The sequence below is a fragment of the Etheostoma spectabile genome, chromosome 4 (assembly GCF_008692095.1).
Source record: "Etheostoma spectabile isolate EspeVRDwgs_2016 chromosome 4, UIUC_Espe_1.0, whole genome shotgun sequence".
Lineage (NCBI taxonomy): Eukaryota > Metazoa > Chordata > Actinopteri > Perciformes > Percidae > Etheostoma > Etheostoma spectabile.
The window spans coordinates 15,445,609-15,467,995 of NC_045736.1; the positions used below are offsets into that span (position 1 = coordinate 15,445,609).

At 38.7% G+C, this 22,387-nt stretch overlaps 4 protein-coding genes across 7 annotated transcripts; 3 read left to right on the plus strand and 1 right to left on the minus strand.

Moving 5' to 3' along the window:
• The first annotated feature begins 843 nt into the window (after positions 1–843).
• tcta (T cell leukemia translocation altered) lies at positions 844–2,662 on the plus strand. Of its 2 annotated transcripts, XR_004331709.1 has the most exons (4): positions 844–1,242; positions 1,336–1,387; positions 1,746–2,455; positions 2,499–2,662. XR_004331709.1 is itself a non-coding variant. In XM_032513913.1 (3 exons), the coding sequence occupies exons 1-3, from the start codon at positions 1,032–1,034 to the stop codon at positions 1,786–1,788; spliced, it is 306 nt and encodes a 101-aa protein (XP_032369804.1). In that variant the 5' UTR covers positions 844–1,031; the 3' UTR covers positions 1,789–2,662. The 2 variants fall into 2 exon arrangements, 1 of the variants encoding a protein (XP_032369804.1); XM_032513913.1 differs by having other exon boundaries at positions 1,746–2,662.
• Positions 2,663–3,313: 651 nt separating this feature from the next.
• glyctk (glycerate kinase) lies at positions 3,314–6,844 on the minus strand. Of its 3 annotated transcripts, none has more exons than XM_032513899.1 (5): positions 6,629–6,844; positions 5,177–5,563; positions 4,938–5,089; positions 4,664–4,839; positions 3,314–4,569 (listed from the first exon to the last, which is right to left on the minus strand). In XM_032513899.1, exons 2-5 carry the CDS (start codon positions 5,530–5,532, stop codon positions 3,688–3,690), a joined length of 1,566 nt encoding a protein of 521 aa, XP_032369790.1. In that variant the 5' UTR covers positions 5,533–5,563; positions 6,629–6,844; the 3' UTR covers positions 3,314–3,687. The 3 variants fall into 3 exon arrangements, with proteins under 3 accessions (XP_032369790.1, XP_032369789.1, XP_032369788.1); XM_032513898.1 differs by having other exon boundaries at positions 6,640–6,796; XM_032513897.1 differs by lacking the exon at positions 6,629–6,844 and adding an exon at positions 6,330–6,516.
• Positions 6,845–7,055: 211 nt separating this feature from the next.
• wdr82 (WD repeat domain 82) lies at positions 7,056–11,227 on the plus strand. The gene is given in 10 exon segments (XM_032513909.1): positions 7,056–7,456; positions 8,372–8,391; positions 8,394–8,468; positions 9,170–9,236; positions 9,344–9,443; positions 9,561–9,677; positions 9,790–9,945; positions 10,232–10,301; positions 10,703–10,845; positions 11,006–11,227. Coding segments are annotated over 10 exon segments (939 nt in total). The 5' UTR covers positions 7,056–7,295; the 3' UTR covers positions 11,036–11,227.
• An 875-nt stretch (positions 11,228–12,102) lies between these two features.
• On the plus strand, positions 12,103–19,315 carry twf2 (twinfilin actin binding protein 2). The gene is made up of 9 exons (XM_032513908.1): positions 12,103–12,550; positions 15,696–15,874; positions 16,747–16,842; positions 16,946–17,050; positions 17,167–17,181; positions 17,496–17,621; positions 17,762–17,912; positions 18,329–18,450; positions 18,625–19,315. The coding sequence occupies exons 1-9, from the start codon at positions 12,454–12,456 to the stop codon at positions 18,790–18,792; spliced, it is 1,059 nt and encodes a 352-aa protein (XP_032369799.1). The 5' UTR covers positions 12,103–12,453; the 3' UTR covers positions 18,793–19,315.
• Positions 19,316–22,387: the final 3,072 nt, after the last annotated feature.

Below are 22,387 nucleotides of genomic sequence, written 5' to 3' on the forward strand. Positions count from 1 at the left end.
GAGGACCATATGGGATTGCTGAGCTTACAAATGGGGGTACGAGCTAAACTAGCTATCAGTTTACCATTTTTATAGGTAAAACAGTGTATTACTAGCGTACATGTTCAGTAACACAACTGGAATACTCAAAAGTGGGATGTATTGTAGACACAGATAATTTATATTAATAATGTAATATGTTGTTAAACAGAAATTTTTTTAACTAACTATTTATTAGAAGGACGTTGATCTTTTTTTGAAGAATGTGGACATCCAGTAGGAAACAACATCTGGTACATCTTATAACAGTCTGTTCTAAACGAGCCAGGGGCCCCTTTATTTTCTTTTAGTAACCCGGGTTACTAAAGGAAGAAAAAAAAAAAAAAAACTTCATACAAATATTAAGTAAAGCTTACAAATGTATGTATGTAATGTATGATCGAACAGCTTTTTTGTTTACAGGTAGAAATGGAAAGAAAATGTATTGTTTATTATTGGCAGCAGGCTCCAAAAAGCTTGGCTTGTTTTTTTAAAACTTCCACTTATGTAAATAAAATTTGGTTTAAATAATTATTACATTTATCGTGTAATACTCCTCTATTTAATATAGAAGGAAGTTTATCGTGGAGCGCTAGCAAGGCTGCGCGCGACTTCAACATCAAACCGCATCTGTTCATACTCCGTAGGTGAGTCTTTTCCCCCCCTAGTATTGCCAAGGCATGCCCCGCCCTACTTTACCTTACTCCGCCTCTTATTGGTTTACCCTGCCCTTCTTATCCTAACCAATCCAACGTCTCTTGCCTAAATCTAACCAACCAACGAAGGCAACGAGGACTAGCCAGCTATCGTACTAGCCAATCAGAGGGAGAATAGGGCCGGCCATCCCTTTGCTATGGCTTCGCCGTCTTAGGAAACGCAAATTCGCTAACGGTAGAGATGGCGACCAGGATGTCATGTGCTAACGTAACATAGCCAAAGCGATGTTTCTTAAATTATCAATCGGATGAAGAGTTCACCATATTGATTTCAAACTAACTGAATAACCAGACACTATGGAGGAACCGTGGGATTTTGAGTTTTTGTCCCGCATCGCTGACAGCTGCTTGTCGTTCCTATCCGAATTTGTTGACGACTGGCTCGCCAACGATATGAGAGTCTCCATATTCAAAATCTTACTCAGCTGGTTAATTTTTAGTCTTATCGCAATTCATTTTGCATGGAAAGTATACGGAAATACAGTCAACGACATGTATTATCGACAAGGTAAGTTTTCTTCGACCTTATCTACCTATATCACTTGCTAAACTAGCGCCTGCCTCGTTGGCTTTATCTCCGTCTGTTGGTGTTTATGTTCAGGGACTGGACAGAACGGAGGCACACCTGATACAGCACCTCACCTGAGTGGATGGTAGGTTTCCGAGCATCCATGTCGCTTCAAACAGGTAGATTATCCTCACACTGTCTGGTGCTCTAAAACTTCCGTTAGGATAAACCACCACAAAACGGCAAAAGCTAGTTTTAGGATCTTTGCCAAATGTTTTTTTTACCCTGAGCAACTAAAAGTTAAGGGAGAATGCCTATAGTTAAACTAACTTAACTTGAATGGATATAGTGTAATTATGTTCTCTCATCTTAAGCTGTTGCCACATGTAATGTAAACACATCACAGATGGTGGTGGGGTGAAATACGTATAATTGCATTCTAGAGGTTTTAACATACTTAAACTGCATTTTTTTTAAGTAATAACATTCTGTTATTCTTGCAGGGAAAGTAAAGCAGGAGATCCCCCCAAGACTCATCGAGATTAACAGAACAATGGTGTTGGACTTTGGATTCAATCCAAATGAGAGCTGGACTCCTGCATTTTGCTTATCATAAACTATCTTCTGGTGACTGCCCAGAGAAACATCTGTTATGCATACCAACCGTGTCATACTGATATCAGCTAAATCAACTAGTAATGTGAGATATTTATTTTGGCTTGTCAACATTTGTCATTGAGCAGAACTTTACTCCACATACATACTCATTTTTGCTTTGATCCCCCCCTCCCCAAGAGGCTTCAGTACAAATATGAAAACAATTGATGGGTTTGTGTGTAAATGAAGGTTGCTTTAAGAACACTATGATGATAGCACACATACCAATGTTCCATTCTGACCATGAGCAAAAGAATTGAGACTTGATTTGAATGATGAAAGGGACAATAGACAGTATTTTTCAAATTTTTTGAAATACAGATTTATGAAAATCAGTTCATATCTTTCATCTTCCAAGATTTTGTTGTGCAATTTTAACCACTGTGTTTTTCTACAACGTATAAGGAGCATTATTTGAACTTAATGAGTCATAATGAGAGTGCCTGTCTAGAGTATTCACCCCCCATTTGACTTTGTCCTGTTTCAACATTGACTCACAGCAATCTCTTGTGTTAAAGTGAAAACAAATCTTTACAACAAATCAAAAAAAGGTTCAGTTATAAAATACAGAACTCATGAAACAAACACAATTCACCCAGTTAATGACACACCTCATTTGCACACTTTGAATGAAAACCATCTAAGTTGTGACAGATAATTTTACATTATGTATCTGAAAAGACCATCAGCTGGTCAATCCATTTCTTGGCAAAAAACAAATCATGAAGACAAAGGAACATTCTTAAGAAATCTAAAACAAAGTTTTTAAAAAATTAGGTAAGGATAACTAAAAAAGCCAAGGCACTGAAAATGAATGAGGGTGGTGCATTTGGCACTGTCACTATCACTGTGGTTGATGAACAGGGACACACTGTATATACAAATTTTTCCAGGATGCTTCACCAGTTGTGGCTATACAACTGGGGGGGGGGGGGGGGGGGGGACTTGCATGATGAAGCATGATCCCACTTCGTGGGGGTGCTTTTGTACAGCAGGCCATAGTGGCTTTTCATGGTAGGTGAGGGTAAAATGACTGCAACAAAATACATTGACACTTGAGGTTTAATATTTTTATATATTTGTGCTCATCAGTTTGTTTAACTTTGACAGTTTCTTGTTAGTGTCAAAAAAGTGTAGTTAACTGGGTTTGAATGTGAAAAATATGAAAAAGTCAAAGGGGGGATTAAATACTTTGCATTGTATGAGCCACCTTACAGTTCTAATGCTGTTCTAATGGCTGTCTTTGTCTAGTTGGTAATACAAGACAATGCAATGCAGTGTGTATTTACAGAAAATGTAATGTTGTACATAGTCCACCATCAACAAAATGTAGGTACCTAAAGAGACTTTCATTTCATACAAATTAAAGTTTTGTTTAAATAGCTTGATTGATATTAAATGTGTTGTTTTTAAAAAATACTGATGTCATTTATGTATCTACTTGCTAGAGCTGGTTTGTACAAAAAGATTTTGAATTGATTTTCAAAAGATAAATCAGCAAGTTTACTATTTAAGAGCTTATTGTTCCTGGGTAAAAGCTGAAGAGAAAACTTTTTTTTATTTCACTCCTATCTTATATTTTGTGGTTGTTAGCATTTAATATAGCAATACCAGTCTTGCTTTCATAACGGGTTTAGAAAGGGTTTCACAGGTATAGGCCAAACATGTTTGGGTAGAGTTAAATAAGAGTACTACAATTCCAAGTTAAACAGACTGATAAAGTACTTTATTAATCCAGATCCACTGGACTTAGATCATTTATTGTGTGTGCTTTGGAATTATAATATGTTATTGGGGAATTGGTGGGATAAGTAGCATGTGCACATCCATCACATTGGTGCAGGTTAGGCCAGGTACAAGTAAGCGCTGCCCAGCAGAAAGACGTGTAAAAAATGTGTAAGAATCATTGTTGGCAAGGAAGTTGTCAATGTCCAGCCCCTTTGCTTGTGCCTCTTCATACACCCCCCAATCAGTGATGGCTCCTGCTGCCTCAGTGGGTCCATCCTGACCATCAGTTCCACCACTCAGGAAGACAGGGCCATTAGGCGGAAGCTTCAGGCCTCTCAGCTCCAGTCCCACTCGCAGAGCCAGCTCCTGATTTCGACCACCTCGACCGTTGCCTGTCAGCTCCACAGTGGGCTCACCTCCAGCTAAGAGACATGTGGAACCCCATCCTTCTGTACGCCCTTCACCCAAGACCTGCATGGTACGGCAGAGGTCCCAGCTCTCCACACCTACTTCAGGCCCCAGCTTCAGCAGCTCAGCGGCAATCTCTGGAGGAGGTTCCTCTTGAGAACAGGCAAAGCGGGCCAGGAGGCCGTATAGTCTGGAGACTGACCTTACATCGCCACACACTCCTGGTGCCAGCACAAGAGGGCGGAAACCTAACTCTCGGGCACGGCGACTTGCACACTTCAGGGCAATGCTGTTGGAGCCAATCACAGCGTTGAGAACATGTCCTGATGTATTAGATTCACCTTTATTCTCCCTCCACCTGGGACGTGGTCTTCCGAGGACATCCTTTACTGAGGCTGGTAGAGAGTTCAACAGCTTGTAACGTTCAAGGATTGACAAAACTTCTTCAGGCCACACCTCACTCCACACTGTGGGGCCACTGGCTATCAAATCCACAGGGTCCCCAATTACATCGGACAATATCAGTGAAACCACCTGTGTAAAAGGTATTAGAGGAGTGATAATAACATGCTAGAACAAGTTATTCTCTACAATAAAAAGCTACAGTAATTAAAGAAAAGTATGTTACCTGGGCAGGGTGAGCATAATGTGCAAGCCCTCCACCCTTTAAGAAAGACAGGGCTCGTCGCACAGTGTTCAGCTCTTGAATAGTGGCACCAGCACCTGCAAGTTTGCGGGTAACATCGTGTTTCTCTTGCAATGAGATTGGTGGGATGGGTGCAGGTAATAGCGCAGAGCCTCCACCTAGACACAGATTCACCACCTTGTATTAAAGATTTACATTTCAAGGTAGGGTTTTGTAAAAAATAATAATAAAAAAAGTAACAAAGATATATTTTTACCTGAAATCAGTACAAGCAGCAGGTCTTTCTCTGTCAGTTCACTGGCTAACTGCTTGATCGCTTCAGCTGCCTTCTGGGCATCAACATCAGGCAAGTTGTGTTTAGCTCCCTCCATTACTCTAATGCGGCTGTTTTCTTTTAACAAGAGATGGCTGTAAAGGAAGTGAGAAATGTTGAAATGCTGCTTAAACTTATTGTGTAATACTTAAAATTGTTTCCATCCTAAGGCTTTTGCTTACTCTTTTCCATGCTGTTGTAGTATCTGCTGAATCCCATGTGGCACGCTTATTACTCCTTTCACTAAATGATCCCCCACAATCCTCTCTGCCTCTGCAGCCATACCCAGTACAGCTTTTCCAAAGCCCACCAAGTAAAGGTTGTGTTTGAGTGTAAATTTGTGACCATTAATAATGACCGAGTCCTCCGTGCGTTCTATACTCTGCCGGACCACCGTGTCTGGCTGCACAGCTTCCACCGCAGCTGCAAACACCTTGCGTGCCCTTGAGTCCATTGACATTTTGCACAATGTAGGTTTTCTCCTGCTCACCAGGGCCAGAAAAGGCTGAGGCCGAAACAGGGAAAGAACACGTGCCATGGACAGTTCAGTGGGTCACAGCAGAACTTGCCTGAGGAAGTTTCCACAAAAAACATATTTTAAAAAGAACACATATATATGTGCAGATAGGAAAAGGTTAGATATCCTACAGTTACGTTTTGTTTGGGGAAGGACACTTCTACCTCTCAAGTAAATGTTGAAAAATCAGAAGGTGAACTGTAGTATTGTAGCACATTGTCATTTTGCACATTAACCTTCTCAGAAGAACTCACATTTCTACAATTCTAAATGGAAACAAGGACTCAAAATTCAATATCTTGTGTTTTTTTTATGGTTAGTGTCAGAGGTCACTGCTTTACTTGGTGGTGAGTACTTTTGAAAAGTAAGATGATATCAAGGTGAGGTAGTTGCAAACCTTGAATTACTAGTATGGGGCATTGAAGATTAAAACGCAAGTTACATTTGCAGTAAAGTAATAAATCTGAGCCAAAAACAATTGGCTGCGGCCAGAAATCTATATTCAAGAGTTTAAAGTTGATAAACTCTACAGTCCTTTCACGGATTGGTAGCTATGTTAAAATCTTACCCGTGATATAATCCTGAAGACTTCAGGAGTACACGTGTGTAGTGCTGTTATACCTATTCTATTCACATAAATAAATAATCTGTTCACGTGTTGGCTGTTAGCTTTACTTTTATAGGCTGGAAATAAAGTGTTCAGACCACTGCATTCCTTTTGTTTAAATTCAACCAAAACCCTACATAGATAATAGCTGGTATCATCCTAAGCCAGTTGCACATGTCCCCAAAAACTGTGCTTTCATGAGGCGGCCTACCTGTGAAGATTGTAAATGGGATATAAAGCCTGTGGATTCCTGTAGAAGCCTATTATGTGCTCTCCAGCTCAGCAGTCAGGCAGAGAAGCAGACATCTGACCAGAGACTGACTGGAGTTGTGTACCTTGTGTGTAATGATTGACTTGAATGGACCACAGGACAAATCCAACCACTGATCATCCAGCTGTGCATTTGTCTTGGAAGACTTATGCACAAATGCACATTTTTTTTGCAAAAATGTCAAAACCTAAACAAAAGGCTGTTGACTTAACAGTTAAAGTTGGTTAGGCAATACCTACCTCAGACGTTCCTTTCTGTAAGGACAGAACTCTGCTGTTATTTTCTTCTTCATTTCTCCTGTGTCCATGTTTTTTCCTGGAGAAAAACCTAAAACGTGACAAAAAATAGAACAGGCTGACACTACAAATGTGACAGAAAGTGCTGGACCAGAGGCGCAACGGCTAATCAGTGCTAATAAGGTACAGACGAATGACGAGAAAGATAAAGAATATTTCTATGCAGAGTAGGTGCAGATGGATATAAGAGTGACATTATATAATATTCTATAACTCAACTTGACTCTTACTCTTAACATCTTATTGTTACTTCACTGGAATAACGCATTCTCTGTTGTTTCTATGGCTTTGAACTGTGAACTTTCACATATATCGCGATAGCTATCACATAACGTGATTTCCGAGCAATGCTCGTGTCAGATGATGAAATGCGCGTCACCGACGTCGCGAAGGCGGTGCTTTTCCCTCCCTCCTCGTTACCTTTACTCCCGTGGATCGGAAGTATTACAGGCGGGCTTTCGTCGCTGTTTTTGAACTACACTTCTTTAAAAAAGAGCTGGAAGCACCATATAAATTCATATATATAAATCCAAAGTACAATTGTTGACATCTGCTCACCGATTTAAAGTAAAACGAGGGCCTGCTTCCCCTCAGACTGACCGAGGCCATCATGAAGCTGACGGACAATGTGCTGCGGAGCTTTAGAGTTGCTAAGGTGTTTCGAGAAAACTCAGACAAAATTAATTGTTTCGATTTCAGTTCAAATGGAGAAACAATTATTTCCAGCAGCGACGACGATTCCTTAGTCTTGTACGACTGCCAAGAGGGAAAGTAAGAGCGGTTTCTGTTCATTTTGCGCTAATGTTTTTGACGTTAGCGAACGTTACTTGCTATGCTAGTTAGCGAGGCCTGCTGCTCTGCGATAATGCTCAACAGGATTGTATGGGATGTAAAATGTCTTCTTCTGGGAACATCAACGTTAACTCTGTCCGTTATGTAGCCATCGTGTTAGAAACAACGTTAGACCTTAATCTATGAGTTAATAGGCTAGTAATTGTTAGGTACCGTCATGATTGAGTTGATTAAAAAAAAAAGAAGCCTTGCAGGGGTGGAACAGAGCTGCTACCAACTCGTCAATATCTAATGATCCATCAATGATTTTGAGTGATAGTCTACGTTAGCTAACATAAATAGTACTCAGAGGATGTGGGTGGATGTGAACATTTGCCGCTTTTCTTATATAATGGTAAATTGTATATCTTCTGGTTTTGTGTGGAAAAAACAAGCAATTTGAAATTGTGACAGGCATTTTATACTCTTTTCTGACATTTTATAGACCAAACACTTAATCTATGAAAAATCGAATGAACAAAAAGTAACCAATAATGAGCACAATTGCTAGTTGCATCCAGAATTGATCTGATTGACAGGTTTAAATCGAAAACTCTTATCAGTAAGAGGTTTTAAAGCAGTGACTTAACATGTTGAACAGCAGTCAAAGACGTCTTTCAATAGTCACAACATAAATATTGTAAGCAAAGAAAAAGCAATTATCTGATCATTTGAGGCTGTATCATTGTGTTTAATAATTTAGTGGATAACAAGAAATAGAGCAATAGACTAATTATAAAAAATACTATTAGATTAATTGTCTGCACAGATTAATATCATTCAGTGATTCTAATGCTCTTTTTTTCTCTCTCCCCCCCCCCCCCCCCCCCCTTCTCATAATCTGATATATGGCAGACCCAAGAGGACTCTCTACAGCAAAAGTATGGAGTGGATCTGATCAGGTACACACATGCTGCAAACACTGTGGTCTACAGTTCCAACAAAATCGATGGTATGTTAACGCACAAGTACTTGTTGGTAGTTTTTGTTTGGTTGCATGAATACGTTTCAGGTTGTGTTCAATATGGCATTGTTGATGTATTGCGAAATGAAGAATTCATCTACGAATCAAATATACCAGTGTTTATTGGCCTGTTATGAAAATGGGATTTGTGATCATCAATAATGGGAAAAGTCATTAATAGTGGGAATTTAGCTCCATATCAATAGAAACATTTGTTGTGCATATCACTCAGCTAGTCAATCAAATGCATCCAGAGAAGTGGATTTATTTCACTGATGCAGGAGAAGACAACATTTAAATCATACATCACAGTATTCACGATTATCTGAATTGTTAACATTATCTTGCCTTGACATATTGGTTCTATCTCCTGTATAAGCTGTAGGGGGCAGTGTGTTTTACGAATTGAACTGTAGTTGATGTGTACATGACACCTATGGACTGCTGCTGGATCGTGGGACATTCTACTCACTTTGGTCTGAGGTAGTTGTTTGTACAGTTTGAGGGTCTGTGATTCTGCCCCATACAGGAGCTAACTGTACAAGTGACTGCCTTGCCCACGGTTGAGTCAACTCATCACACCTGCCTGTAATCAACTTCATGTTTGATTGCCAGCTTGTTTCTTACTGTTGCTGGTCATGTTTAATGTATAATTTGGTCATTTTGTTATTGTGGTATGGTTCTTTAAGATACTATCCGGTACCTGTCCCTTCATGACAACAAATACATCCGCTACTTTCCTGGGCATAACAAAAGGTGAGGACTGGATTTATGCTGGTCTGTCTGTACCTTGATTTAATGTTGAGTTGGAAGTTGCTCTGTTCTCATGTTTTCCTCCTCTTCTCTTTTTAACGTGTGACCAGAGTGACGTCTCTCTCCATGTCTCCTGTGGATGACACATTTATATCTGGCTCATTAGATAAAACAATCAGACTGTGGGATTTGCGGTCGCCTAACTGTCAGGTAAGTCCCTGTTTGTTTTTTTGTTGTGGTGACCATCCAATGGTGTTGCAGTAAAATTAAAATGTACACAAGGGATATAGCGGATATTAACCTTCTCTTGTCATGTGTCAATTTTAGGGTTTGATGCACCTGCAGGGGAAGCCGGTGTGCTCTTTTGATCCAGAGGGTCTAATATTCGCTGCAGGAATTAATTCTGAGATGGTTAAACTTTATGATCTGCGTTCGTTTGACAAGGTAAGAAGTGTTTGTGTGTGAGCGACCATTCATGATGTGTGTTTAATATTTGAAAGAACTAGCTTTAATTTAATTGGAGAAAAAAAATATTCATGACTCATCTTGTCAACAGGGTCCTTTTGCAACCTTCAAGCTTCAGTATGACCGGACGTGTGAGTGGACAGGACTCAAGTTTAGCAATGATGGAAAACTCATCCTTCTTTCTACTAATGGTGGAGCCCTTCGTGTCTTAGATGCTTTTAAGGGTGCCGTGTTACATTCCTTTGGGGTAAGAGATATGCACAATGTGTGAAAATATTTATTACTTTTAAAAGAAAAAAAACAGTGTTGCAACAGTGTTGCAGTGAAAATTACAAATGTTTGTAAAAACCCTCACACAGTCAAATCACACCCATTCAATAACACGTTAAAAGTGTGACAGTATTTTTTGACTTTTCAAGATCTTTTTTTTAAATTTTTTTTATGAGGATTGAAAACTTGCCAACAAACTACTGTTGCCGTACCAATGTGCAGAAAACAGTCGCTTATGGATGTTTTTATTCATTCAACTGCAGGGTTACAACAACAATAAATGTGTAACACTGGAGGCATCATTCACCCCGGATTCTCAGTTTGTTATGATCGGTAAGTTAATTGCTCTTTTTTTCATTTTTCTCTGTGTTGGAAATGGATTTATACATATTTTCATTTTTAAGGAGCTTAATCACAACCATAAAAAGCCCTATTTCAATTGATTTTGAATTATACTTAAGCCATACCTAGACAAATAATAGAATTTTTTTTTTTGTAATAAAAGTACAAAAATCAATTCCTAAATCCTAGTGCTGCTGCAGAGGAACATTTTGCCTATTAATACAAAAAACATTTCTGCTCTGCTCAGGGATGTTGCAGAAGGCCATGATATGAAATGTCTCTCAAACACCATTATTTTGACAAATTAAAGGTGTTTTCTTCTCAGACTTAGTTGTTATATAGCAGTGCTGGTCATGTGTCCAACATGTTTTTGTTTTGTGCATACATTTCAGGCTCCGAAGATGGAAAAATCCACGTGTGGAATGCAGAGAGCGGTATGAAGGTGGCTTTATTAGACGGGAAGCACACAGGACCAATTACCTGCCTGCAGTTCAACCCCAAGTTCATGACGTTTGCAAGTGCCTGCTCCAACATGGTGAGTGGGGGCTGAAAGCATTACTGAAGCAGGTTTCTGATTGATTTAATTGGAAGCTGCATTAGGTAGTAAATATGTTGTCTAAGTTGTTTTGGGGGAATGGTTCTTAAGTGAGGAAACATTATGAATGCTTTTTTCTTTTCTTTTTTAAATCTTTTAGGCATTCTGGCTCCCGACCATCGATGACTGATTGCGACAAAGTGAAGGCAAGGCTTCTGTTGAAGGCCAAAGTCAAAGTGAGCAGCAGGGTTCAGCACAGCCAGCTCCATTGTAAATTACACAGAAGCGTTAAATTCAAATTGTACATAAGTAGTTTGCGGAAATAGATCATTTGTCTATTCTTTTTTATATTTCTATTTAACATTAAACTGTTTCTTTGTAAGATGTTTGTTTTGTCAACTTATTGTGTTGTGGTTTGTGAACATGTATACTACACAGGTCATGGAGAGATCAGTGTGGCCAGAGAATATGTATCTGATTCAGCTATTCTTTATGAATCATCCTAATTCACCTTCATCAGTCTAGAAAGTTATCTTAAATGTGAAACCTGAAGATGATATAGTAAACTTTGTGTAGCATATTTGCAACATAGATCACATTTATATAACACTTTTGAAAGTACAAGTTATTTTTAGGGTTATTACCCAGGATAATATTGACAGTTTTGTATCTTGTTTCTATGACTTTGTTTAATCTTTCCAGTGAGTTATAGTTGTCAGTGTGATATCAATTTTCATTAAATAGTAATTTAAAATCTGTGGACATGAGATTGGGAAAATGCTGTCACCATGTCCAGGTGATTTGTGACGGCAAAAACATCTTACACAACCTGTTGACCATCACGGTTGTCACGTGTCAAGTAAGTTGAGATTAACAAAGTTCAAAATGTTGGGTAAACTTTCCAAAACAATATAATCTTTTATATAAGATATTTAACAGCTGCTTTTGTGTGCTTCCCAATCTCAGCCCAAATTATTGTGATTTATAATTCATGAACAGTCAGATATTGGGGGTTTAGCTCAAACATACAACTAATGAGGAGATGAGAGCAGTCCATTAATGTGTGTTAATAGGGAAACAATAGTACAGTGCAGTGGGGTGATTGCCCCAGACACATCATAAATAACATCTTACTAGTAGCTTGCTCATACACTGATTTGAATTGTTCTTGGAACAGACGATAATTAGTTTTGCAGGTCAAGGTCTCTTCCTCCAGGTCCTGGTGTGTGGTGGGGGTGTCACAGGCCAGTACCCAGGGCTGGACAGTCTAAATTTGGGAGAGGTGATCAGGTTCCCAGTCTGTGTGCACATGATACTGTCCCAGTTACTTTAGCGATGCCCCTTATCACACTGTCACACACTCTCAACGAGTCCAGACGCACTCGGCGATCGTCTTTTTCAGCAGTCAGAACTGTACTGGGTCACATCATCTGAAGTAAAGGACGTTTTTTTTTTCAACAGGCTCCTCTGTTTGGACTTAAGTGTCTCTTGACTGGACTGAATATTTGGGCCTGGTGCAGTGGAGCTCAATCCTCTGTGTGGCTTTTTATCTGTCTCTAAACACCCCTGCTACAGTGCTTGGCGGGAGGAAGAGACTGCTTAACCGCCATGTTTCTTGCACTAGTGGTGACACCAGAGCTGAGGGAGTTCCTGGCCAGGGCAAGAGGTGGAGCATTGCGTCTCATCAAGGTGTGCATCCGAGACGGTGAGTGATCCAGGATGGTGCACAGTGGAAAAGTCAAACACAGGGATGAGTCAGCCCTCAGTGGGATGTAAGCTATAAATCATCCATGATAAATGTTTTTAAAGTACTTGTTTCATTTCTATCTTATGGTAGGTGGATTGCTTCAAATCTGAGAAAGAATATCTCACACCATCTGTTGGCAAACTGTCCAGACCATGTCACATGACACATTGACACTCAACAAATCAGTGTTATCTTGGAAAACAAGTTCATAATGCCAGGATGAATTCTCTGACAGGGGTTGCAAACGTTTTTGGTTTGTGACCTCTAAAAATGTCTAGTTGTGATCACTAATTCCACATGGTCTTTATGTGGACATGAGTTGTGAACAGTTTAATCAAAGAGCATTTATTCATTTTCATTTGAAAGATTTGTAGAGGTGAAAGTATTCAGTATTGTGTAAGAGCAATATGTATACATAGTTTTCCTTTCTTTCAATAAGTTGATTAAGAAGATTTTTTAGTGTTTTGCGTTTGGCTCAAGAAGCAAGTCATGTCCCTTTTTAATAAGCTGCGAACTTTGTTCTTAACCTATGATGACAAGATGATTATCGTGATAGGGATAATAAAATGCAAGATTATCCGTTGATATAAGATGATGCCTTTTTCCTTCTCAAGTTAAATTAGTTTTACATCTTCAGCCCTCTAAAATTATTTACATGACCAGAAATCACTTCAATTTAGTTTTTTTTATAGTTTATAGTTTTTTTTATAACATTTGAGTCACAGAGGTTTTTTGTGAGAAATTAAGTAACGGTGATCTTTGTAAAAAAAAAAAAACAAAAAACACACACACACACAAGGTTGTTTGACTCTTCTAACCATGTGGTTTGCTGCTCAAAACAACATACCATTGTACCATTTTTGAAATTTGGAAAGCCTACGTGTTATCTTTGGGTTGAACTTCTTTGTAAAAAAAAAAAAACAAAGTATGAATTAAATTAAATTCATTGTTGTTGTGCAGCAAACACAATATTTAATCATCCAGATAGAGAGAAGGAGTGTGGTAATAGCTTCAGAACAGCAGAAAGTGTTTGTTTGAAAGAAATACTTTGCTCTGTGACTCGAGTATAATGGCAACACATGAGATGCACAAACTGGGGCCTAATGGAAGATTCTTTTTTTAATTTTGAGATTGTTTTCATGTGAGAAAAAGAATTGCTTCATCACAAGAAGACGTGACTTTGTATTAAGGGGTTGCAAACCAAAAACAATGTTGCTTAATCACTGCTACAGACTATCTAACTTCTACAAATAGAGGACAGCTGTGTGAGAACAGACATACAGTGTGTCAGCAGAGCAGTCCATGGGAAAGAAAGTCAATAGGTCTCTAGGTAGCAGATTATGGAGGTGGACTGCTATGTTCATGTGTTTATATCTTGTTTTGCAATCTGACGCTGTAATTGGATTCATGATAGATGCACTCATGGGCTATCTTTGTGGATTGTGCCTAGCATATCAAATATTTGAAGTATTTATGTCAACAGAGAAGAGTTTGCTGCTACAAAGACCAACTGTCTCCCAGCAGAAAGAGTGTCAGGCCGGTTTTACTTCCTACTAAAGCACTATGATATTTCCGGGCGTCACTTGGCTATTTCAAGCAACGTGTGACGGGACACGGTTGCTTGCGGCTGCCCAGTGACACTCATGTTTTTTCCAATGTCAAAAGAGAAACAAGATCATTCTGGTCGATTTCATCACCACTGGCTTTGGTATGCCACTTAGTTTTCCTATCAGCAAACTGTACTGTGATAGCTTATGATTTCAACATTTTTTTGTATTAAATTGGAATAAAATAAAACAGAAGTTAGTCATTTACATACAGTTTAATACTAACATGGACACTAACATGGACCCATAAAGACAGGGACTAAGAGAGAATAGCTAATGGAAAGTATGTGTGGGTGCAGAGCTGGAATGTGTTGTGTCTCAGAATAGCAACAAGCCCCAAGAGATGGTCAGGAAATCCCCTGCACCTCCCAAGGCCATCAGACTTTAGCAATATGTTTTGTGATTTCCTAACTATAAAAGTTTGAATACACTTACAAAGGTTTTTTTCAACTCCTTTGAGAGATGTAACCTCATCCTTTCAAGTCAGTCAGAAATTATTCCAAGATTGGTCTTTGCGTTCTTTCACGGCACATGGAGACAAACGGAGAGACACCATGGACTCTAAGTTGAGGTTTTCAGACTCATTTACACATCAAGTGGTGACTGATGGTACTGTGCTGGTGTTAGACCATGGAGTTGAAACAATTAATCAATCAGTTGGTAAATATTCTCTGGATCAATCAAAAAGGCCAACACTTTTTTAAGTTCTAGCTTCTTAAAAGTGAAGATATTGCTGCTTTTCTCATTTTTTAAATTTAGACATTGTTTGGTCAGACAAAACAAATATATGGGAAGGTTTCAGCTCGGACTTAAGAAAACTCATTTTTCTAGATGTTCTGACGTTTTACATACCAATCCATTAATTGGTTGATGGAAACAAATACTCCGTATTATAATCAATAATGAAAATAATTGGTTGTTTGCCTGACTAAAATAAAAAGATAAAGGTTGACAACACTGTTGTACAACGTAGAACAGTTTGGGAGTTTAAATTTGTGTTTAAATGCCACCACATCAAACATGCTAACGTGTTTGTATTGTACTTGAATACGATGAATACTATGAATATTGCACTTAAAATGTAGAGAGACTTGGGAGACACCATGTATAGGGTCAACAAAGAAAAGACTGCCTTTAAGTGTCCAAAAGTTTAAAATAAGACACAATCAGCATGACTTCACTTTAGCAAAAAATAGCTAAAATATGTAGCTCATTTGCATTTAAAAAAGAAAATAATTTTGTCAACAGATATAAAAATGTAATAGACTTGGGTATATGGAGAGTAAAGTTTTGACTGATATCACTTTTACAAAAATCAGATAAGTTGTGTATTGTATTAATGGTTGTCTCAATAAGCAATAATACTACGTGTCAATCATTCTTCTTTGACTGCGGACTATAGTCTAACTTCTACTGTACATGTCAATGTGCTCTGCAAAGGGCATGCTGCATAAAGGGACGGCGAGGTGTGTAATGAGTAGCGGTCTGGTTTTCAGAGCAGCTGGTGCTAGGGTCCTTCAGAGAGCCGGAAAAGAGCTGGGACCAGGATTATGATCACTTCTTGCTTCCTCTCCTCGACGACCAGGAGCCCTGCTACATCCTATACCGTCTCGACTCCCAGAACGCACAGGGCTACGAGTGGATCTTCATATCGTGGTCTCCTGATCAGTCTCCAGTATGTCGTACCACATATTTTTCATTCTGCACCACATGCTAAAGCAACATACACACATATTTCTAAAATGTGATCAAAAGAATGGTCAAAATCAAATAGCATCTTTCATAGGACCCCACCTGTACCGGTGAGTGCCTGCATCTTTCAAACCCCACACCCCCTGTTTGTAAAATACTTACTACAATACTACAATCTAAGATAACATTATCAGGGTTATGACGTCATCTGGGTCACGGGTGAAATCAGTGAAGTGTTAAAACCTTGTCTTGTTCTTAGATTGGTGACCATCCTAAATTCAACTTTTCTGTCCTGTTTTCAAGGTGTTTACAATTGGTGGAATATAAAAATGTGTGTTGCTGCCGGCATAAAGATTTTTGATGCACAATATAAATCAACTAATAACTTATGACCTATTATTTTAGATACCCAGTAGTATTTAAAGTCATTTAAATTACTTCCATCTATACCAGCTGCAACATTAAAACATTAAAGTTATGCACACTTTAATGCATCCCTAATTTTAATCAGGTAATTTAATGTATCTAATTCAGAAATTCTCCATTTCGCATAGTAAGTGTTTTTATTATTGTTATTTTAATGCTTATACTTTTGTACTTTTACTAGAGTAAGACTTTGAACATAGGACTTTTACTTGTAAATTGAGTATTTTTTACACTTAATTTACTTGAGTAAAAAATCTGATATTTCTTCCATCACTGGGTGTTTCTAAAAATTGTAATAATTCCTTCTTGAATATATTCAATCTTTACTGAAAAGCCTATCCACCTGACAGCAACATACAGTATATACAAACAGTACACTGTACATACAGTACTGTACATATTTACCATGTTCCCCTCTGATGGTTGCAGGTGAAACAAAAGATGTTGTACGCTGCCACCCGTGCCACAGTGAAGAAAGAGTTTGGCGGTGGCCATGTGAAGTATGAGATGTTTGGCACAGCTGAGGTCAGAAATATTCAGATTCATTTCATTTATGAGAGAGTTGCTGTAATGACATGTGTTAGAGGTGTCTGTCCTAAAGGGCCTCTTATTTTGCTTGCAACATTAGGAGGACATCTGTTTGCTGGGCTACCAGCATCATGTGTCATCCTGCTCAGGCCCTGCCCCGCTCACATTAGCTGAGCAGGAGCTCCAAAGGATCAAAATCACAGAGGTGAGAGGTCCAACCGCCTCACAAGTGCTGTCATCGTTGCGTCTGCCAACGTCTGCTTGTGTCTGTAATACAATTTTACTTTGGAAATGTAACTTTTTTTGTAATTTTCTTTTTAGGGTTGGGTTAAACAGGTATGTTGATGCATCATTTACTGCATGTTTATATTTGATATTGAAATTTGAGGTGAATGAGCAAAAGCAAATAACCTTACATTCTGTATATTGGTTTTAATGAGTGACAGTACAGTGTGTAAAGCTATATTATCCCATAAAACATTTTGTAGATCTCAGTTTGAGGCTTAGTCAAGATGTGTGTGTGTGTGTGTGTGTGTGTGTGTGTGGTGTGTGTGTGTGTGTGTGTGTGGTGTGTGTGTGTGTGTGTGTGTGTGTGTGTGTGTGTGTGTGTGTGTGTGTGTGTGTGTGTGTGTGATTGCTGCCCCCTGCAGGTGAAGACAGAGATCAGTGTGGAGAGTAAGCAGCAGACTCTTCAGGGCCTTGCATTCCCACTACAGGAGACAGCCAAAAGAGCCCTGAAGCAACTTGCCCAAAAACGCATCAACTACATACAACTGGTGAGTTAACATAAATGTGATTGTTTAACAAAAATTAAACAATCAGAAGCAGTTTGGTGTCAGTGTTAATATGTTGAACTTCTGATGTTTTACTTTGAGAAAACGCTTCTTGTTTACTGTGCCTTATTACTGTGTTTCAGAGGTTGGATGTAGAGAAGGAGACAATTGAGCTGGTCCATTCAAACCCAACAGAAACTCGTGAATTGCCCCGCAGAGTTCCCAAAGACACTCCCAGATACCACTTCTTTCTTTACAAACACTCCCATGAAGGAGACTACCTGGAATCTGTCGGTATGTCACTGATTCCCTCTGATAATCCTCTTCTTTTCACATCTGTACGAGAGAGAGAGAGACAGAGAGAAAATAACCGTTTTGGCTAGTGACCCCTTGAAATTTAGCAATAGTTGGTTGTGTCTGTTTGTGGCCTTGTTGTGGACGGGCTGTGAGCAGTTCCAAATATTGATTTTCCTTATCTCATTGTTTCATTTCAAGAATTTGTATAGGCCCAAAGAGGTTAGAGTATCCAGTATTTCACAGAATGTTTTCTAGTATTTCTCGTCAACCTCCAGATTAATCATGGGACCCTTTTTGGGAGTTTTTTCCCCAGGTTTAAAACCACTGATCTACAGTACACCATCAACATATTAATGCCAACATTTACTTATAATTCTCATAAATCGACTTTGTCTTTTGTGACCTGTCTGCAGTGTTCATATACTCCATGCCAGGATACAGCTGTAGCATTAAGGAGCGGATGTTGTATTCCAGCTGCAAGAGTCGACTACTGGAGGGCGTGGAGAAAGATTACTATTTAGAAATTGCTAAAAAGGTAAAAAAATGGATGTTGGGATAGAAAATTATATAACACCAGTTTCAACCCTGGTTCTATGCACGACCTCAAGCTGACTGATAAATGGGATTCATGTTCAGCGTAAAAATACTGAGTACTACGTTTCATCAACCTGCATGCTTTTTCCTTTCCTTTCTTTTCATCTATGTACAGTTGGAGATTGATAACGGAGATGAACTGACTGAGGAGTTTCTGTACGACGAGGTCCATCCCAAGCAGCATGCTCACAAACAGGCCTTCGCTAAGCCCCGCGGCCCTGCAGGAAAAAGGGGACACAAGCGCCTCATTAAGGGGACAGGAGAGACCATACAGGACAGCTAGAGGTGGACACATTTCTCCCGTAGTCCAGTCTGCAGATCCAAACTTCCCCATTTCCCCAGACCTGACTAACTAACACCTTGTCAGGCCCAGGGGAACGAGCACAGTGATGGATTTCATCTGCTGTTTGTGTAAAGACACACTTGTGCTGTGTAACTAAGTTGTTTTTGAAAAGAATTTGCTGATAAATGATCTGTGTCTCCCAAAAGCAAACATAAAGACATAACATATCAAAGTAAACATAACAAAAATTACTCCATGTTTATTGATAACTTCCTCCATTAAAAAATAAATAAATAAAAAAAGGCTAAAAGCCAGACAGATGGCCTTGTTGTTGTGAAGCTAATCTGTCTGGTTCTTCCATACTTAGAATTAGATCTGCAGTATAATATACTTGTAATGAATTGTAAATGCTTAGTCAGATGTTTCAGTTCTCATGTCTGGCCTTCAATACAAGTTTTGTATTAACAATGTTTGTAAGACAATACAAAAGGAAATTCCAAATAAATGTTTTTACTGTGGTATTGGACCTTCTTGGTTCAGATTTGTGTATGTTTATTCAGCATGCAAGGTTTAATGCATGGAAATGCATCCTGTTACACATCTGTGAATATTCTACATGGATAGGATGGACTTGTTTGTGGCCTGTTATGTTGAGATAAACATGGGATAATAATTCAGTTTCCCTTTAAAGAGGTTTTGAATTAGACCAACAGCTGTAGCCTACATTCAGGCATCCAGACGACACCCTCTCACCCTCTTGTTCCAGCGGTGTAGTCTACAATACAAATTTGCAACAATGGTTACATCATCAAACAACAAATCAAGATTCTTCTATACGAAGATCACTTCTCATAACTTGTACCTACTATTTTAATGCAGAACCACTTTTCCAAGTTACTTTGGAGGTTAACTCAGCTGTTAACTGTGTAGATATTGTAAACTTCTTCCACTTTTCTGCAAAGCCTGCAAGGAACTGGTCTACCAACTCAAGGTTGCTTTTCAGACTGGTACTAATGGTGTGACCACACCTTGAAGGGCTGCTTTCTCTTAGTCAGCATAAGGGTCTTGGTTGACTAAGAAATCTTTAGCTAATTAGTTGCATTTCTTATTATTTTGTCATGCCAGCTTTGTCTGAAAGGTGGCTAAATAATGCTCCAACATGGCATGGGTTCTTGTATGGGGTTCCTTAACATCTTGGTGTCTTAATGTGGTATTTTGACTGCTTTTATCAATTCTTGAGTTGTAAAAAATGGTAAAATTGTACAACAAATCTCTTTAAAAAAATGGTATCAAACCAAAATGGACATCATATACTTCCATCATAATGTTCTAAGCCCATGCACACCCTAAAATTTCCACATTTCAATAGGTACATAACCAAACCACAATGTTTATCACAGATTTATGATGTCCGGTCAATGGGGTGTGCATGACACAGCAGTGGTGTTTTATTTATTTTTTACAATTTGCATTACAAACATGATCCAATCCAATATTTAAATCAAATAAAACATCTAAATCCCCAAAACAGGACACCCAAGCTGTCTGCTGAAATAGTTCAGGCTGCAGGTTTTCCAGATTGCTACAAATTTATGACAGTGCTTAACTTAAAGGACATAATAGGTGGGAAGCAGCAAGGAAACATGGTTATTCAAAACCATGTCATGCGTAGAAGTCAATTAAAAGCATCTGTGTCAAACCCGTTAGCGGATAATCACACTGATTCACATTTTATTTAGACATTTGAAGATTCGACAAAAATATTAGAAACATCTCTCAATGTATAAAATAGTACACCACCACCTTTAACTGTGACTTCAATATAAATGAGAATATATGTGGTGTAATTACATTTACACATTTCCAACAATGTCAACAACAACTAAACATTATGAAGATAGAATTTACAGCAGTGCGGAATTGCCATAGATTGTACATGGTAAAGTGGACACAGTATATATTGCTAACATGAAGAGTAAACAAAAAAGAAGTTACAGTGCGCTGTGAATGTTTGGGGATTGGCCTGGACTGCACTTAGATTCCCGGCCTGAATAATTATCCCATGCCCTGGCAGTGGTCCTGTTCCCTGTGAACAAAGCTCTGCTGACGAATAAGGTTTTTTTCCACTTACAAACAATGGAAGGATTTATGTTGCTGATTCCAGGTAATTAAAGTTTTTCTCAGAATCCTCTGGAAAAAACGTTTTTTTCTTTTATTCTTATTGGAAGAGGGCAACAGTTATTCATTGTGTGCCAAACATCAATCCACTTACTAATTCTTAATACGTTCTGGGTGTACGGCAGGATTACACAGGAAACGTTACGTATGGTGTTGAGAGGCACTATGGTCCTGCATTCCATTGCAGAACGGAAATGGAGTTAATCACAACAGAAAATAATTAAAAAATAATTAAAATTAATTTGTGCACAGAGATGGTGGTGAGACAGCTGATGGTATAGTGTTCCAAAATTTCAGTGTGATGGCAGATTCCCATTATAATTACAGCTGACATCCATTCCTCTGAAAGTGAACAAAATAACCCCAAAAAACAAATCATTTATATATACAGTATATATATATATATAAAGGTCAGAGTGCCCTCGCTTGACCCAGGCCCCGAGACATCTGACCTAGTCCCCTGTTGACAGCCCTGTTGGTTGTTATACTGCCTCTGATTGGTACACAACATGTGTTTCTATACCTCCACACAGAGAATAAGAGGCTTTCCTGAACCAAATAAATGCTGTCTAGTCCACTTACTTTTCCCTGACATTGCCTTGCAGAAAAAGCAGAAAGTTGTCCTAACAAAAATTAGTTAATGTCATGACTGCCTTTGTTTGCCTCTAGTGTAACAGTGCTTATTCAAATCCAAGAATGGAGTGTTTTTGTAATTTGAAAATGTTAAAAAAGGAACGCACCACACACTTGTGTGGTGCATTTTATAATAAAGCAAAACACTAAACCTTTTATCGGGGAAAATGTTTTGACATGAGAGACGTCAAGCTGAGAACAGCTGCTTTTTTAATGCAAGGGCACATTGGAAATGCACCTCACAACTGCAGTTCCCAAAGTCCAAACAAGAGCTGAAAAGATTAGTCAATTGCCCCATTAGTGCATCGGCAGATAATAAATCGGCAACTACTGATAATCGATTGATCATTCAAGAGATTTTTAAAGTAAAGATTTCCCTGGTTCCAGGTAATGCGAACATTAACTGCTTTTCCTTATCTTGCATGATAAAACACTGAATATGAATATAATAAGACAATGAATCGGCTAAAACAAGACGTCACATTTCTTTGCTATTTTCAAGTTTTCTGTAGAGAAATCCATTAACAAAAACAATAGTGGTGGATGAATTTGGAATAAAAATATTTAGCCTTTGTCCAAATGCAAAATAGTCACTCCAAAACGGAAAATGATGTAGGCCTATGCTCATGTGTAAAAAATAGACTTCAAGGGGAATACAGAGCTAGGAAGACCCATACAGTTCCTTTTTTTCCTTCAAATTCTTGGTAATTTCCCTGCCTTTACCTCGTCCAGTGTATTACCAAACTAGATAATCTTTTCTGTCCCTGGATTTTCCTCTTTTTTT

Bases quoted from the DNA above. Each gene is read 5' to 3' on its own strand.
- glyctk (XM_032513899.1), bottom strand. From the start codon at position 5,532: ATGGCACGTGTTCTTTCCCTGTTTCGGCCTCAGCCTTTTCTGGCCCTG. The intron at 5,090-5,176 runs GTAAGCAAAAGC...CTTCCTTTACAG, and splicing joins CTACAACAGCATGGAAAAGA to CCATCTCTTGTTAAAAGAAA. The intron at 4,570-4,663 runs GTAACATACTTT...CCTTTTACACAG, and splicing joins ATTATGCTCACCCTGCCCAG to GTGGTTTCACTGATATTGTC.
- twf2 (XM_032513908.1), top strand. From the start codon at position 12,454: ATGTTTCTTGCACTAGTGGTGACACCAGAGCTGAGGGAGTTCCTGGCC. The intron at 12,551-15,695 runs GTGAGTGATCCA...TCTGGTTTTCAG, and splicing joins CAAGGTGTGCATCCGAGACG to AGCAGCTGGTGCTAGGGTCC. The intron at 17,913-18,328 runs GTATGTCACTGA...ACCTGTCTGCAG, and splicing joins AGACTACCTGGAATCTGTCG to TGTTCATATACTCCATGCCA.
- tcta (XM_032513913.1), top strand. From the start codon at position 1,032: ATGGAGGAACCGTGGGATTTTGAGTTTTTGTCCCGCATCGCTGACAGC. The intron at 1,243-1,335 runs GTAAGTTTTCTT...GTTTATGTTCAG, and splicing joins CGACATGTATTATCGACAAG to GGACTGGACAGAACGGAGGC. The intron at 1,388-1,745 runs GTAGGTTTCCGA...TTATTCTTGCAG, and splicing joins GCACCTCACCTGAGTGGATG to GGAAAGTAAAGCAGGAGATC.